The sequence below is a fragment of the Eriocheir sinensis genome, chromosome 22 (genome assembly GCF_024679095.1).
Source record: "Eriocheir sinensis breed Jianghai 21 chromosome 22, ASM2467909v1, whole genome shotgun sequence".
Lineage (NCBI taxonomy): Eukaryota > Metazoa > Arthropoda > Malacostraca > Decapoda > Varunidae > Eriocheir > Eriocheir sinensis.
The window spans coordinates 2,637,954-2,656,211 of NC_066530.1; the positions used below are offsets into that span (position 1 = coordinate 2,637,954).

Here is an 18,258-nt window from a genome sequence, read left to right on the forward strand (position 1 = left end):
GAATAAACGTAAGAGAAAAATACATAGAGAGAGAAAGTCGTAAAGCTCACACACACACACACACACACACACACACACACACACACACACACACACACACACACACACACACACACACACACACGAGGCAATCCTGGTGCTTCTTGGAGTTGGGAACGCAAATAATCAAGTCACAATGCAAGCGTCACTCATACAATACGGCAGAGAGAAGAACGTCCCTGCTCCTGTTATATTCATGGTTTGGTATTGTTGTTGTTGTTGTTGTTGTTGTTGTTGTCATCATCTTAGAGGCAGCGTCTTATGAGCAAAGGAAGTATAATCCAAGGTTCAAGGAGGATTTTTTCTCTTCTTCATCTTGGTAATGTACGAGAATTTTGTTAACGTACGATGCTGTGGCTGTCATGTTTGTTTCTCTTATTATTGTGACATTTCATATTATTGTTGATGTGTTTAGATGCTATGTTGTTCTGTTATTCTGATCTGTTATTATTACTGTTATTATCATTATCATTATTATTATTGTTATTATTATTATTATTATTATTATTATTATTATTATTATTATTATTATTATTATTATTATTATTATTATTATTATTATTATTATCATTTCTACTACTACTACTACTACTACTATTGTTATCCAGTAGTGGTAGTAGTAGCTGTAGTAATAGTAGTAGTGGTAGTAGTATCATTATTCTCTTACATGATGTTTTGTAGTATATATCGTCTTTTCCATAGTGCATACATATCAGTATTCTGTTTCCTTTTGAGCAATATTTCCCAAACATCATTCGTGGCCTGTTAATTTTCCAGTTGCTTGTCGACGAGTCAGTGAAATATTGGCACTACGCCTGTTAGAATGACAAATTGATTGATACGATCAGGACTAACTTTGTTTAAATGTATCGTTCAAAAAAAGACAATACGCTGACGTTAGATATCAGCTTTACCTTCTGTTTTAATATAATAGGAAACGTAGTGTGGTAGAGAGTATCAAGACACCTCTCTACCGAAAATTGACCTCTCTTTTGGCCATCTTCTCTCTTTTATATGAGCAGCGATTAGCGGACTTTTTCCCTCACTTTTTTTTCCTTGGGCTGCCTTTGCTGTTTTAAAAAAATGCGCAGATGAAATGTTACCTTTTGCCATCAGCTTTACCTTTATTTCTAGTGCAGCAGCCATGCGTCGGTACAGGTAAAAAGAGAGGAGCAATTTAAGGTTTTGTTCGGTGAAATCTAAGTCCGTTGACAGCAGGGAGGCAGAGGGCAGTGGGCCGGGCTGTCAACCACTACGATAGACCTGACAGGGGTATGACAAGGGAACGACAGGGGTTTGGGAAAAGGCAGTGGTATACGTGAAGGGATGGAGGAAAGGGAGGGAGAGGCAGGCAAGGAAGGGAGGAGGAGAGAAAGGTAAAGGGAGGGAGAGATAGTTAGCCACGTCAGTCAGAAGCTAAAAGATTAACCGAAAAACAAGACAAAAAGAGAGAGAGAGAGAGAGAGAGAGAGAGAGAGAGAGAGAGAGAGAGAGAGAGAGAGAGAGAGAGAGAGAGAGAGAGAGAGAGAGAGAGAGAGAGAGAGAGAGAGAGAGAGAGAGAGAGAGAGAGAGAAGAAAAGTTAAATTGTTCGAATGAGAAGCGAATGTCAGAGATGGGAAGAGGAATAAAAATGAATGTGAACTGTTGAAAGAAATGTCTGTGTGTTTGTTTTGGAAGGGAAAGGTTCGGAGTTTTGAGGGAGACTTTTTGTTGTGTAATTTTAAACGTTAGTTGTAATCTCTGTTGTTTGTTATTGTGTTTCTCCTTGTCTGATTACTTACTATTTTTCTCAATTTTCAAACAATGCGATGATGTAGCTTTCCTTTGGCAGGTATTATTTCGTATCTGTAATTGTTTTTGCTTCTCAATTTTCAAACTCGATGATCTAGCTTTCCTTTGGCAGGTATTATTTCGTATCTGTAATTGTTTTTGCTTCTCAATTTTCAAACTCGATGATGTAGCTTTCCTTTGGCAGGTATTATTTCGTATCTGTAATTGTTTTTGCATCTCAATTTTCAAAGTCGATGATCTAGCTTTTCTTTGGCAGGTATTATTTCGTATCTGTAATTGTTTTTGCATCTCAATTTTCAAAGTCGATGATCTAGCTTTTCTTTGGCAGGTATTATTTCGTATCTGTAATTGTTTTTGCTTCTCAATTTTCAAAGTCGATGATCTAGCTTTCCTTTGGCAGGTATTATTTCGTATCTGTAATTGTTTTTGCTTCTCAATTTTCAAACAATGCGATGATCTAGCTTTCCTTTGGCAGGTATTATTTCGTATCTGTAATTGTTTTTGCTTCTCAATTTTCAAACTGCGATGATTTACCTTTCTTTTGGCAGGTATTATTTCGTATCTGTAATTGTTTTTGCTTCTCAATTTTCAAACTCGATGATCTAGCTTTCCTTTGGCAGGTATTATTTCGTATCTGTAATTGTTTTTGCTTCTCAATTTTCAAACTCGATGATCTAGCTTTCCTTTGGCAGGTATTATTTCGTATCTGTGATTATTTTTCCTTCTTAATTTTCAAACTCGATGATCTAGCTTTCCTTTGGCAGGTATTATTTCGTATCTGTGATTATTTTTCCTTCTTAATTTTCAAACTCGATGATGTAGCTTTCCTTTGGCAGGTATTATTTCGTATCTGTGATTATTTTTCCTTCTTAATTTTCAAACTCGATGATCTTGCTTTTCTTTGGCAGGTATTATTTCGTATCTGTAATTATTTTTGCTTCTCAATTTTCAAAGTCGATGATCTAGCTTTCCTTTGGCAGGTATTATTTCGTATCTGTAATTGTTTTTGCTTCTCAATTTTCAAACTCGATGATCTACCTTTCCTTTGGCAGATAATATTTCGTATTTGTAATTATTTCTGCTTCAGTTCAGCATTTCGAGATTTTGACTGAACTTTAGCAGATGTGATTTCGTTTTCTATGTTAACTATTCTCTCTAGGCAACGGGGAACTTTCAGAGCTGCTTGATGTAGAGAGCAGCACTGCGTCTCTCGATCCGTCTGTCGGGAGTTGAAACTTTAGCTCCACACACGAGGAAGGAGAAGGACAGTGCTGCCCTCTAGGTAGAAGAAGCGTTGAAAGTCTCCTGTCCCTCTAGTTTTTTTTTTTTTTTTTTTTCCCAGCAAAGGAGACAGCACAAGGGCACAAAAAAAAGGAAACAATAAAATAAAAGCCCGCTACTTGCTGCTCCTGGAAAGAATCCGAAGAGGTGGCCGAAAGAGCAGTCAGTTATTTTATTTCACGAATTTAAATATGTTATGAGATATAATTTCGCTTTCTACACACACACACACACACACACACACACACACACACACACACACACACACACACACACACACACACACATATTTCGTTTTATTTTCATATCATATTTAGTACACTCCACACTTTCCTAATTCCAAACACAACGCTATCAGGCAGTTCGTTAATTTCAGTGTATTTTTCCAGGTACAGATTAATATGTCTTCAATAAGCTTCTTTTCAGGCGATCCGTTTGATACAGCTTCCATTTCACCATTTTTCCTCGTTCCAAACACAACTCCGTCAGTTTTCAGGCAGTTCACAAATTAGAATTTACTTGACCAGGTACTATTTGATTTTCTATATATAATCCCTTTTTTTCCATTCGCTTCTTTCAGTAGACATCCCATTTCACCATCTTTTCTCCACACACAACTCAATTCATTTATCAAGGTATTCGTGAACTTAAATAAACTATTCTCTCTTAAATAAACTATACCTCCTTCTGAAATTGATTTATTTCGGCCACCTCTTTTGATTCTCTTTTTAGGAGCAGCGAGTAGCGGGATTTTTTTTATTATTGCCTTTTTTTTGGTGCCCTTGAGCTGTCTCCTTTGTTGTAAAAAAAATATATATCATTTCGTTTCCTCTAGTTTATTTATTTTTTTCCCCGGCAATTCCTTCAGTCTGCTTTCCACCTCACCCTCTCTCCTCCCTCCCAACACAGCCCTATCAGTGTTAAGCGTTTTAGTACCCCTCGCTAATTCGCCTATTGCCTTGTCTCCTCCGTCATACGTCCCCTCCCCTCGTCCAGATATTAGCCGCTCCCCTCGCCTACTCTCCTTAGCCAAAGATTCGCGTCCTGTCTCATTCGTCATTTGTTTTTCCATGGCTTGTATGTTTTCTTTCCTTCTGCCTCCCATTTTGTGCCTGTTCTCTCACATCTTTTCCTTTTATTCCTATGGCTAGTCATTTGTCGTGATTTTTATTTATTCTGTGTTTGATTTGTTTATGTATATATGTGTCTGTTTATCTGTATATTCTTTTTATCTATTTTTTTTGTTTGTTTGTTTTTTGTCTTTCCATCTCTCTTCCTTGACTATTTTTTACACTTTTCTCTACGCTCTTTCAACTGCTTTGCTCGCTTCCATGCTCTCTCTCTCTCTCTCTCTCTCTCTCTCTCTCTCCTACATTAGATAAGTTTCCACGTACACTATCGCCACACTTGATGTCCTCACCGTGTTAATTGATGAGGAAGTTTTGAAATCGCCCTGGAAAATGTAACGAAGTTGCTTGACAGATTGAAACTTAATTAATTCCCTGGGCCTGACAGAATTTTCAGCCAAATGAGCTAAATAAAAAAAAGTGAAAGGTATTAACCCTAAAACCCCTTTTCCAGGAATTCAGTCGCATCCTAGTTTTGAATTTTAAGTTTTGCCGCGTTAGAACATCCGCTGGCGTCACCCCTGAGAAAAAAAATAAGCCAAATATTTGTTTTACACGCATTGACTTTTCAGCTCTGCGTTTGTCAGCATTCCAGGCCAAATTTCATAATGGAAGCTAAGACACTACCATTAACGAAGAAAACTCATATACCAGTCATTCATTAACTATTTGAGCCGGAATACTTCGCATCCCTTCGGGCTCTCATAAGAGGCGTGGGAGTCTCTTCCCATCGTCTGCCTCTGACCACATGTAGCCTCCTCTTGGTGCTCAAAGTTCTATTAGTAAAACAAAGCTTCAAACGCGAAACGTCCATAACACTATATTTTCGGAAACTTAGAGTACTATTTCGTCTTTCATGCCTGGTATTAAAGTGTTAGGCTTTTAATTTCCGAACATTATTATATAAAAGCAAATAGACCTCCATTTACATAGGTACATCAAAACTAACTATTCCTTTGATAAAGAAGAATCAATCAAGCAATGAATAGCAAAAATAGCATTAACTCCAGGAAATATTAATACAGTCTTTCACTTCGGTCAAACGAAAAAGCAACTGAGAGATAATAAGAAGTCATTTAGGCTACTTTATAAATACTGAAGTATCTCTGATATCGTTTGAAACCCACACAAAGATAAATCGTTATTGTTCACAAAATATAACACAATCATACAAAATAACCATGAATTGTAGGCTATAACACACACACACACACACACACACACACACACACACACACACACACACACACACTTACTTACTTACTTACTTAAACACACACACACACACACACACACACACACACACACACACACACACACACACACACACACACTCGAGACACCATTAACTTTGTCTTCCTTGATGTGTCTCCTCCAATGATTTTCCTCACCGCTCACTGCTTCTTCCTGGCTGATAAAGACGAGCGACTCAATAACTTATCCTAACTTCACTGATCATACCAAAACAAGGTAATAACTTCTCTCTCTATCCATCCATCTATCTGTCTATCCATCCACCCATTTCACCATCATAATGTCAAGGATCGAGGGTAAGATAAAGAGAAAATAGGCAAGGGAAAGGAAGAGAAGTAAGTGAATGAAGAGATATATATATAAGAAATGCAAAAAGAAATGATAAGATCAGAATAGCGAGGCAAACAAAGTAGGATCCTGAGGGCTTCTTCCAACAATACATAACAAAAGAAGGTGAATGAAGGAAAGGGGAGAGAAACGAAGGAAAGGGAGAGAAGAAGTAAGAAGAGAGTAAAGAAGGAAACGGAGGTAGGGATGGAGGGGAGGAAAAACCCGCGTCCCTACAGAGAGGAGAGACATGTTACAGTTTTAAAATATCCCTGCAATCGTGGTATTGTGCCTCGTTGAACTAAATATGACTCTCTCTCTCTCTCTCTCTCTCATCAAAAGAGCAATCACTATAATTAGCATCAATGACACTTGTTTTCGCTCTCTCATTCACTCCTCGTTGCCGCCTCACTTCCGCCCTCACACAGTACGCTCACAAATAACGGAGACTTTAAAAATAACAGAATATGAGACTTGGAAGGGAATGAGAGGACAAAATCAAAAGCGTTTAGACCAGGAAAGGAAAAAAGTAACGCCGTACCTCATGCGAGAAAATCAAATTGCTGTATTGGTATGAGACTTGGAAGTGAAAGAGAGGATAAAAATTAGAAGTGTTCAGACCAGGAAAGGAAAGTTACGCTATATATCACTCACGAAAATCACATTGCTGTCTTGTAGTCGTGCTTTCTTGCTGTCCAGTCTCGGGTATGTATTTTATATTGTTATTGTTATTATCATTATCATATGTAGTAGTGGTATCAGTAATAGTAGTTGTAGAAGCAGTAGTAGCAGTAGTAGTAGTAGTAGTAGTAGTAGTAATAGTAGTAGTAGTTCTCTTACTTTGCTTCATATATTTATCTTTCACTTCGTTCCGACCTTCTGTTGCTGGTGTCTTTCATTTTTACTCTTCTATATATCTCTTCTTTCAGTGCACTTTCCCATAATACCGCCAGCAAATCTGTAAGTGATTGTTACTGATTTGTGTTTATTTATAATACTCTATAAACAAGTCTTGGCGTATTCTCTTTTGTCCCTCATTTTACTCTCAACTTCTGGCAACGCTGATACTGCACCTTCGATCCCCATTTCTTTTTCTTTATTATTATTGTCATCTCTGCTACCTCTGCCCAGCCCCCTTGGGTGTACGTACATGCAGCACATACAGTATCCAGATTCCAAAGTCTTCAATCACACAGCCCCCCCCCCCCTCTCTCTCTCTCTCTCTCTCTCTCTCTCTCTCTCTCTCTCTCTCTCTCTCTCTCTCTCTCCTAAACGATGTCCATCAAAAAAATGCTCATCTTCATCATCATCCACCAAAAAAATGCCCCCGATTGCGTCACGCCATCTCGTCGTGTGAATGGCTGCCACGCGGCCGTGCTGACGCTTAATCGTACACCCGCGGGCAGCACCGCCCCCGTGACTAAAGCGTAGCATAAAGAGGAACTCAAAGTTATAAGTTTGGAAATACAATCTTCTGGTGATCTCCTAGCCCTTCTCTTAACTGACTCTTACAGTCTCTCCTCTTTTTTGCTTTCTGTTGTTCATTGATGATCTTCTTTGATTGGGGCAAGAAGAACTGGTGTCCTTCAACGCCCTCAAAACCCATATACAGGCCTCGTATGGAGTATGCATCTCATGTGTGGGGGGCTCCTCACAGCTCTTCTGGACAGACAGGACACCTCTCCCGAAAGAAACTGATTTATCGGCCACCTCTTTCTTTTTCTTTCTTTTTAGAGCAGCGGGCTTACTGTAAAAAAAAAAAAAAAAATTGATGAGGTGATGTAAAATAATGGTGCCTAGTTTCAAAACAGCGAATTTCGCAGAAATCTGACAAAAATCTACTTCGATTATGAAATGTGTGGCGTGAAACTCAAAAGTGTACTGTGTATCAAGGATCTGGGTGTCAAAACCTTACCTAACCTTACATTATCGCAGCAATGCATTGACGCAGCAAATCAACCCAACATAATAGTGAACTTCATTAATAAATACTTTTCATTCAAGACTAAAAACGCAATACTACCACTATACAGTAGTTTACTTCGATCCTACTTGGAGTCTGCAGTACAGTTTTGGTCTCCCCACCATGTGGAGGATACTGCTAAAATAATTTTTCAGCGTAGGGCAAAAAGATGATATCTTCCTTACGCAACAAACCATACGATGAAAGGCTTTCATTTCTTAACCTGTTCCCTCTTGAGAAACATCGCCTCAAAGGAAAACTGATCGAATGTTTCAAAATACTTATTGGTTTTACTAATGTGGACAAATCCAAGTTTTGTTTTTTTATTGATGACACATTTCGAACGAGAAATAATGCCACAAAACCTATGTGTAAGCAAACAAATTCAGACTACACTATTATTTTTCTTAACCAACGTTGTAGCACGAGAATGGAATAAGTTCCCACTTTCAGTGGTCCCGTGTAAGACGATTGATTCATTTGAAAAACTTGACTGCCATATTCTTTTTATAGAAGAAATCCAAGTCTTTGTGGCCATTTGATTTAATGTAATTTCACTTAGTTTATGACAGACCGCCTAGTCTGAGACATAGGGTCTGTGTGGTCTGCATATCTATGTAAGTCTACTTATATCTCTTACATTCCCTCTCCGCCTCTCCCCCTCAGCCCCTGGACCGCGACCCTCCCCACGGCCGACCTCAGTGGCGCCTGCGGGTGACGGCCACGGACGGCCAGCTTGAGGCGCACACCGACGTCCGTGTAAACCTCAAGGACGCGAACGACAACGCGCCCTTCTTCCCCTCCCGCACCACCACCGCCACCGTCTCCGAGGACACACCGCTAGGTAACCTATGCAAGAATAAGCCACGCCCGGCGGATCGCAGCGAAACATTGTTAGAGTGAAAGTGCTTTACCATTTTCAGACGCCATTATAGACAACAATAGCATGGAATGCTTACACAACGCTGTCCCGTGTCCAGGGTCGTCGGTGACGCGCGTCGAGGCCACGGACTACGACGACCCTCAGGAGGGAGACAACGCCAAGGTCACGTTCTCGCTGGAGAAGAACGCCATCGACGAGGCGAGCGGCCGCCCGATCTTCGCCATTGACGGCGAGCTCGGCGTCATCAGCACGGCGCTCTGCTGCCTCGACCGGGAGAAGACGCAACGCTACGTCATCCAGGTGGTGGCGACGGACGGCGGCGGCCTCAAGGGTCAGTTTTATTTTCCCTTCACGGAGATATTCTTTGTCTCACTGAATCATCGTCCCTCCAAATGTTAGTCTTCATCTCGATGACTATTCTTCTCACTGAGCTCCTTTTTCCTCTCAAAGCGCTCCTCCTCCTCCTCCTCGCCGGGTATTTACCCTCTCACAGCGCTCCTCCCCCTCCCCCCCCCCCCAGGCACGGGCACGGTGGTGGTGGACGTGGACGACGTGAATGATGTGTCTCCGAGGTTCTTGCGGCCCGAGTGGACGTTGGACGTGCCTGAGAGCCTCGCCCCAGACCACATGCTGGCTACCCTCACCGTCGTGGACCCTGATACTTCCAACGACTTCGCCTACAGGGTCAGCGTCGCACAGACACGCTAACGCATATTCCGGTCACGTAAAAAAGATGATAGTCAATGAGATGTCCATTACTACTTTTACTAATCTTTGTTATAACCTTTGCCCAGTTAATCTCACACACATAAATGGATTCAATATACAGTCATTTATAAAAGAATATTCCAATCGAGAGAGGGGTCTCAGTGACTCGAAGCATTCAGTGTTGGTAATAGTGAAACTGACACCACGGACAGTATTGTGGCCAGCGTTTAGGGTTGGGATAGAAGTTGCCGTAGGCGAAATACTTTTTTTAATTCTAATTTCAGTTATCATTTTACAGTAAGAGAGGCAGCTCCAGAGCAAAAATGTTACAGAAAAGCCCTCTATAGCGCTACCACCATAATGAAGATAAAATTGAAATGTTTTGAATAGATGGTCGCATTCAGTTAGAGAGGCAACTTGATATTCTCCTCTTGAAGGCGTTCAAGTCGTAGACAGAAGGAAATACAGACAAAGGAATTCTAGAGCTACCAACGAAAGGGATGAAAGAACGAAGATGTTGGCTAATTCTCACGTAAGGAATTTGGATAACATAAAGATAAGCTGCAGTAGAACGTCGTCAGGTGAGCTATTACTAATACAGAATACTGCGAGTTACAAGACGTCTCACATGGGGTGGGTAACTTCTTTCATGAGTGGTTGTCTTTTGTGGGCATGTCCATTGTTGCTGTTAGTTTTCTGTTATAACGTGTGAGTCCCGCCCACACCCGCCTTCACCACGTACATTATGCTGGCGGCGGCGCAGGTGGTGCCGGGCAGCGGGCGGGGCTGGCAGATGTTCCGGGTGGAGGGCGTGGCGGGGGCGCTACCCGGCGGGAACCTGAGGTCGGTGGAGCCGCTGGACTATGAGGATCCCGAGCACCGGCAGGGCTTTACCTTGAGGGTGCAGGTGACGGACATGGTGAGTGTGTGTGTGTGTGTGTGTGTGTGTGTGTGAGAGAGAGAGAAATAGAAATATTGCTTTAGACGAATTTAAGTTTTCTGTGTTCCTTTTATGTTCTGAGGTGTTGTAATGTTAACTAAGAGAGCATGCAGTATACATTTAATATGTTCCTACACTTTTTTTTTTTTTTTTGCGTGCTTTTGTTTACTGTGCGTTAAATTTAGGCTGTCAATATATTTGCAATATTCATACATACATATATTTTAACAACAAATAGTTCGGCCCCATTCATCAAAGACCCACAGGCGTATAAAAGATACGATTAAAAATAGGTAATTACATTTAGATATATGATACTTTCTCCTGTTGTGTTTGCTCGCAGCCATTTCACATTGCATCCTCCCGCCTGATATTGCGAGCCATGACAACATAATAATATTCTATAATCATTTCTATTTTTTTTTTTCGAACATAAGCTGGAAAATATCATGAAAATGACTAGGCAAAAATATCAGACCAACGATCACGTTTTGTGGCATGTGTGTTCCAGAAAGACACAGACTCAATATTTTAACATCAAACCTTAAGGCGCGTCCACACTGCGTATAGTCCATGTGCCAGGCCTCAAAATTTGTTGTATCGGTACCTAAGCGGTGAACCGATTCCACTATGATTTTTGATTAGCACGGTATCTGAGGCGTCCAAATATCGTTGATGGACTTTTGGGTCACTTTGCTAATTAGCATTTTGGCGGCCATCTTTAAAGATATTACGAAAAGATTAGGTTCAGAAAAACGCCCATAACCTGTCCCTATGTTAACTTATGAAACTGAAAATGGGCTCAAAATGTTCCTCTTTAAAATCTGCATTTTTTGGTATGCAATTTGTTAGGTTCTACATGTTTGTACGATAGATAGCCTAACATGTTTGTACGATAGATAGCCTAACATGTTTGTACGATAGATAGCCTAAATGCAAACAAATCGAAAAAAAAACCCGCATTTTTACTCATTTTTGTTGAAATGTTTTTCATTTTTCCATGTTGGTGCTTTATTTTGACTAATGTTTGTATTTTGTCCTTAGGGGAGTGTATAAGCCATCAAAAATAACTCTTGGTTGGTTGAATTTACTATTCATTTGAAGGAGAATAAGCACTTTTAAAATACTCGTTAATGAAAGGGACATGAAAGGGGGAACCTCGCTTCCTTTTGGATGATGTATGTCGACATGGTGGAGACACTACTGGGCCTAATAAGAGCAGATCGAGGAGACTGGAACTTGCACTTGGCAAGCATAAGGGAAATTATTCCTTGGTGTTTAGCTATGAAGAAAACGAACTACACCCGCTACCTCCCAGTCTACTTTGCAGAAATGTCTCAAGTCGAAGAGAGGTACCCAGAGCTCCATTCGCATTTCCTCAGAGGTGGATGTTCAGTTCAGATTGGACCATCAAACCCATTTGGCAAGACTGAAGTAGACCAGGCATTGGAGGAAACAGTTAACAAGGACACTCTGACGCCAGGAGGGACCAAAGGCTTCAGCCTACAAAAATGTGCACTGACGCGATACGATGTGACGGCTGAACACAGGGCTGAAGCCATGAGACAACTTAGAGACTTGGTATCTGCATGCGGTCAACAAGGGCTTGGTCACGCTGGCCTTCAGACATCACGAATCAAGAGGGACGAAAGTGACGTGATGTCCATTGTAGACATCAGAGGTGGGCAAGTGCGGTGCTTAGTGCGGTAGTGCGGTAGTACCGCATGACAAAAAAAGTACCGCACTACCGCAAACTTTCTGAAAATACCGCACTACCGCGGACCGCACAAAAAAATCCTGCGGTGCTTTTTTGCGGTACTTTGAAAACTATCGAAAACGACTCGATCAGTCAATCGGTATCAGTCATCAGAATCAGTGATTCAGTCGTTCTGACTTTTCAGTTAATGTTCAAAATTAAATACTAAATAGACAGTCTAAACTACTACAATGCGAGTCTTCTTTAATCCGCGCGGACCCGGCCATTTCAACCCCGGACCCCTCCGTGGTGCCGGCCGATTTTTCATTGTACTATTTTAAGCATGTTTCCTTTGTTTGGATAGCCAGGATAGGCCCTGAAGTATTTTTTTTAATTTGACTACCGCTACCGCAGTACCGCACACCGCCTACCGCACTGGGAAAGAAAAAATGGGACCGCACTACTCTGGAAAAAGTACCGCACTGCCGCAACCGCACTACTGATTTTTCAGTACCGCGCCAACCTCTGGTAAACATGCTGGAAAACAACTGGACAAACTCCTTTTCCAGTCAACCTTCAGATTTAATGAGTCTGTCTACCGGTGCTGCAGCAACACCAGCAATTAGCAAGGATCTCCTGAGTGCTCGCGACAAGGGTGAAGAGGCTTTCAAGACGTATATGGAAAAGCTAGAGGCAGGGTCTGGGTTCCATGATCCTATCAAGAAACTGAATTTACAAATGTTTAGTTCTTTGCAGAAAAGTACTGTTATCAAACCTGGTGCGTGTTTGGACAAATGCTCTTGATTGCTCAAAACAGGAAGTTGGTTATGAAAGACGCACTTGAGTATCCTCTAGGACCAAAACCATGGACATTACCAAATGCAGATGGAACGCTGAAGGAAACAGGGAAGTCGGCATTAAGGAAGCATCCCGAGAAAGACGGGGCAAACGTTGAATTACCACCTGGTTTGAGGGCAACAATAGTCGATGCTATGGTAATTGTGCAAATGGTTCATGGCGAGAACCTAACCTTTGAGGAACTGTCTGATACAATTCTGAATAAAGTGCTGAATGATGGTCGGGGAAGTGATCGCATTGACGTGGTGTCTGAGATCTACAGACAGCAATCGATTAAGACTGCCGAGCGGACCAAACGTGACTTACAGCACGGCATAATGTTCAGTCAGATAAAGCCAGGACATCGAATCAAGAACTGGAAGAGAATCTTGGCTAGCACAGAAACCAAAGCTATGCTCACCGTGTTCCTGGCAGAAAACTGGAAAGAAGAACACAAGAGGGAGAAACTTGGTAATGTGATACTGATGGTAACTGAGGGGAAACGCTGTTTGAGGTTATCAAAAGACGATGTCACGGAGATTGTTGAGTTGAGATCAATACAGGAGGAAGCGAGACATGCAGCCACCAGTTACCAGAAGGTTGTGGTGATCCCTGAAGACACAGATGTCCTTGTCATCCTTCTCTCCCTCCATTCACAGATTCCATCCAGGGTATTACTGAGAAAAAGGAAAAAGAATGCAGTGAGACTGATAGACATACAGAGACTGGGGGCCATACTTGGATAAGATATTTGCACTGCCTCGATTGGTGTTCATGCCTATACTGGTTGTGACTCGGTCAGCTCCTTTGCTGGACAAGGCAAGATCAAAGCCCTCGATCTGATCAACAAGAGCAGTGAATACCGGGAACTGTTCACAGCATTTGGTCAAGAAAGGCACGTCACAGAAAAAAAAAAAATTCAAACCATTCAAGCATTCACTTGCAGCACATATTGTTCCAACACAAACATCAAGCTCGTGAACAAACTCAGGTTTGAAATGTTCCGTGCTAAAAATGGCGACATATCGTCTGGACAGCTCCCACCATGCAGCGGTGCACTGAGGCAACATACCATCGTGCTAATTACCAAGCAGCCATTTGGCGAAGGAGTCTCGAGTGTTCACCTCAAATTCCAAGTCCGACTGATGGTCATGGGTGGAGTGCCAAATAAGGACAGCTGTTAGGAATATGTTGGCTCACGGGAGCACCAGTCTCAGAAGTTGTCCCGGGACTAATATCCAGCAAATGCTCAAGGCATTGTGAAAAAGACTGTTCCTGTGTGACGAACGGATTACGCTGCACCCCGGCGTGTAAGCTGCAAGACTGCACAAATATTTAAGATGATGATGGGCCGAACGACACGGACGACAGTGATGGAGAGAGTGATGACTATTGAAATTAATCCCTAGCTTAGGAAACTGTGTCTAGTGGGAAGACTTTATTTCAGTCTTCCGAAGAGTGTTGACTTCAAGGTACAAGGCCCTACTTCAAACCATGGTCCATGAACTCGAGCATCTGTAAAAGCATGTGATTTTGTTGGTTCATATGTTCAACCATTTCACGACAGATTCTGGTCATATATATTTGAACAAGGAACATTGCAGAACATAAGGGGGGAAGTATAGTGGCCAAAAATCGCGAATCTGGCGTGCACAAGAACTCCTTCAAATTCACCCAAAATTAGAAAATGACACATTCGGAATACATTTTACATCAAGTGTAGAATGTGATTGGACCATCAAATTCCAAATTCCATGCTTTGGGAGTCCGTTTTTGTACAAGCCAGATTCGCGATTTCGAACCACTATACATCCCCCTTAATTTAGCCTTCTTAAATACAAGTCTAAGCTTGTAGACATTTTAGATGGACCTGGAAAGGTTTACAGTAGGCGAGATTTGTGGGCTCGGTTTTGCTGGCAGTGAAGGCTGCCTCAGATTGGCCTAATGCATGGCATTCACAGTAGCTGGTACAGTGGCTGTGATGTAGATGTAGTATGTAAGAAGGAGAGGCAATAGAATAGGTGTATTCATTATGAAAATAAAGTAATTCAACTGCGAAGCATATAAGAACTGTGGACGGTCTCTAACAAAGTCAAGTGAAGATAGAAAAAAAAACTGTAAAAGGACTTTTTTGTAAAACATGATTTTAAAACTAAATAGAGGCTAATATAATAAAAAAAAAATGAGCCTTGTTTTATGATTTATGGACAGTTTTCAAGTACTGAATACAAACTTTGGCCAAAATAAAGCATCAACATGAAGAAATAGGAAGATTGGGCTAATCATACTGATGTGATATTCTCGATGTAAATAAAACCCACACTTGCACCCCCCCTTGTTCTGCCCCTCCCATATTAAGCCGTTCCGTTCTGTATATGAGGAGAATTGTTAATCCCTATACCTACCTCTACTCTTCCTTCACACCACTGAAGATGGTGGCAGTGTCCACCGAAACTGTTTGGTAAAAATATACCTCTATTGTCTGCCAGTGTGGGTTTTATTTATATGAAATAGAAGAAAAAAAATCTTAAAAACGTGTAAAAAATGCACGTTTTTCTTATCAATCAGTTATTATAATATAGTAAAATCAAGTAAAACCTGGCAGATTGCACACCAAAAGATGTAGAATTTAAGAGAGACAATTTAAGCTCATTTGCAGCTTTATGGGTCAAATTGGGAAGAAGTTATGGGCATTTTTCTGAAGCTCGCCGTTTCGGCAATATAACGGCAGCCATTTTTAAAGATGGCCGCCAAAGTGCCACTTAGCAAAGTAACTCGAAAGTTCATCAACTGTTTTTGGACACTTCAGATACCATGCTAGCCGAAAATCATAAAGGGATCTGTTCACCAATTTGGTACCGACATTTGGTCTGGCACATGGACTAGGAGGCCGCGTGAGCCGCGCGCTTCCTCGTGGGATGTTGCCAGGAGCAAGTTAAAGAGAAGCGAAGGTAGGTTCACACCGGCCGCTCCGCGCGGGGTGTGACGTCACGTGAAATAAAGTTGTGGTAGAGTAGATACCGCGCACTTGACTGGCGTATTATGGTCGGCCGCCGGCCGCCATATTGGTACGGCAACTATTAGCGCGGACGTGTAAAGAAACGTGTAAATTTAAAGTTAAAGAGAATGACAGGTAGCCTGGTATATACTCACTAATGGAGAACTAAGGTCTGCAACCAGCATCTAATTTTATACCAGTGTTTATTCCTTTTACGGCATGTGACGACTACTCACGAAGCCAACAGAATCTGCTCGAAAATAAGTATTTTTTTCATATTACACTGCCACACTAGCACATTTTCCGTCGATGTCTACGATTTCCGTCGTCGTTTGCATGTTCCGTTTTCCTTTTTCGACGTCTTGACTCTTGATTCAGACGAACATGACCGTCTTCAAGTGGAAAGTTGTCAACAACATTTTTTTAATCAAATCAGAATCCGTAGTGGATGATGAGGAAATATTCAAAGTAAACCACTGTTTTTCATGAAAAGCAAGAATTCAACTATTTAATATAGGTAAAAATATTCAAAGCAATTACACATGTAGTTACATTTTACAATATAGTGTCATAAAAGCCTACAGTGTCTCATGTGACTAGACCTTGTTTACATGTGATACACCCCGTGTGTTTCTCTCCTGCGGTCACTGCTTTCGTCATTTTGGTGTCACTCTTTACAATGAGGGGCGTCACTAGCTCCAAAAGTTTATTGTACTGGTCCTTGTCGCGCCTGATCCAGTTCCTCATTGCCTCGTGGTCCTCCAATCTCAGCTCCCTCAAGAGTCGATAGTAAACACTTTCTTGTTCGCGACGTGCCTTCCACTCACACATCCACTCTCATCTTCTGGCTTGTTTGGCTCGTCTCAGCTTCATTAAACACCTCATCACGTTGATAGCGGCGATAGCTTGTCCGTGTGGCGGGGCCATTATGTTTTATTTACATGTGACGGAAGCAGTGCAGACGGAAGTTGATGAAAAATATTGACGAAAAATGTGCTAGTGTAACAGCGCCTTAAAAAGTTGACAATTTTCTGAAAGTTGATGAAAAATATTAACGGAAAATGTGCTAGTGTAACAGCGCCTTAAAAAGAAGTTGTCAATTTTCTGGAAGTTGATGAAAAATATTGAGGGAAAATGTGCTAGTGTAACAGTGCCTTAAAAAGAAGTTGTCAATTTTCTGGAAGTTGATGAAAAATATTGACGGAAAATGTGATAGTGTAACAGCGCCTTAAAAAGAAGTCAATTTTCTGGAAGTTGATGAAAAATATTGACGGAAAATGTGATAGTGTAACAGTGCCTTAAAAAGAAGTTGTCAATTTTCTGGAAATTGATGAAAAATATTGACGGAAAATGTGATAGTGTAACAGTGCCTTAAAAAGAAGTTGTCAATTTTCTGGAAGTTGATGAAAAATATTGACGGAAAATGTGCTAGTGTAACAGTGCCTTAAAAAGAAGTTGTCAATTTTCTGGAAGTTGATGAAAAATATTGAGGGAAAATGTGCTAGTGTAACAACGCCTTAAAAAGAAGTTGTCAATTTTCTGGAAGTTGATGAAAAATATTGACAATAAATGTGCTAGTGTAACAGCGCCTTAAGTTCTTGATCTCTTGGCAGCCGATGAAACCGTATATTACTATTTCCTTTCACGGAAACTGATCGACAGCTGCGCACAATACAAAAAGTTGGCATATTGAAGGAAAATACAATTTAGCCAAGTTTCCCATTGAGTGAGTGAGGAGCTCAGGTCAAGAGGCTGGTGCGTGCGAGACTGACCTCTCTTCCATGCCCGGACCCCTCAGTCCTTCTTACACGTGACGTCATGCGCAGAAGAGACAAATTTAGGTACCTCGCCCCCCCTGGTGAACCTACCTTACATTCTCTTTACCTTGGCGAGGAGCTAATTTAGGACCGAGCGAGGGGCAGTACCGCAGGGTTGTAGCTAGACAGGGGGCATTTCGGGGCGTGGAGGCTAAAGAGTGCCGGCCGCCAGTACTTGTTACTTTGGTAATATACGGCTCAATTTTCATCAACAAATTATAAAATACAATGATAGGCATCACCTGTTATAGACTGCGATTGAGAGACCCAGTTCATGGCTCAAATCAGACAAAATCAGTAGCTGTTTGCTTTCGGTTGCTAGAAGAGGTCCATTCCATCCCTCCAATCAGGCGAGAGGTGAAGCTTATTATTCCTAGGTGGTGGTAACATCCTCTGATACTGCGATTGACAGACGGATTGATTAAAAGAGGGAGCTATTTGCTTCCCGTTGCGTTAACCCGCTTGTAGCATATTAAAAATACACGAATATAATTTCATCTGTCATTCTCAAGTATACTGATCCACGACACTAGCGAGTTGGAGTACGGAAAGAGATGTAATGAGACGTGCAAATTTTAGAGGTTCTAATATACCCG

At 41.3% G+C, this 18,258-nt stretch overlaps 1 protein-coding gene across 1 annotated transcript in view; it reads left to right on the top strand.

Moving 5' to 3' along the window:
• The window catches only part of LOC127002280 (putative neural-cadherin 2), a gene marked incomplete at its 5' end in the record, with an annotated part of 52,945 nt that overhangs the window by 25,121 nt on the left and 9,566 nt on the right, over window positions 1–18,258 (top strand). Inside the window, 4 exons of the mRNA XM_050868092.1 lie at window positions 8,450–8,627; window positions 8,764–8,997; window positions 9,187–9,350; window positions 10,138–10,293. Of these exons, the coding sequence (XP_050724049.1) occupies window positions 8,450–8,627; window positions 8,764–8,997; window positions 9,187–9,350; window positions 10,138–10,293 (732 nt within the window). The remainder of the gene's footprint in view (window positions 1–8,449; window positions 8,628–8,763; window positions 8,998–9,186; window positions 9,351–10,137; window positions 10,294–18,258) is intronic.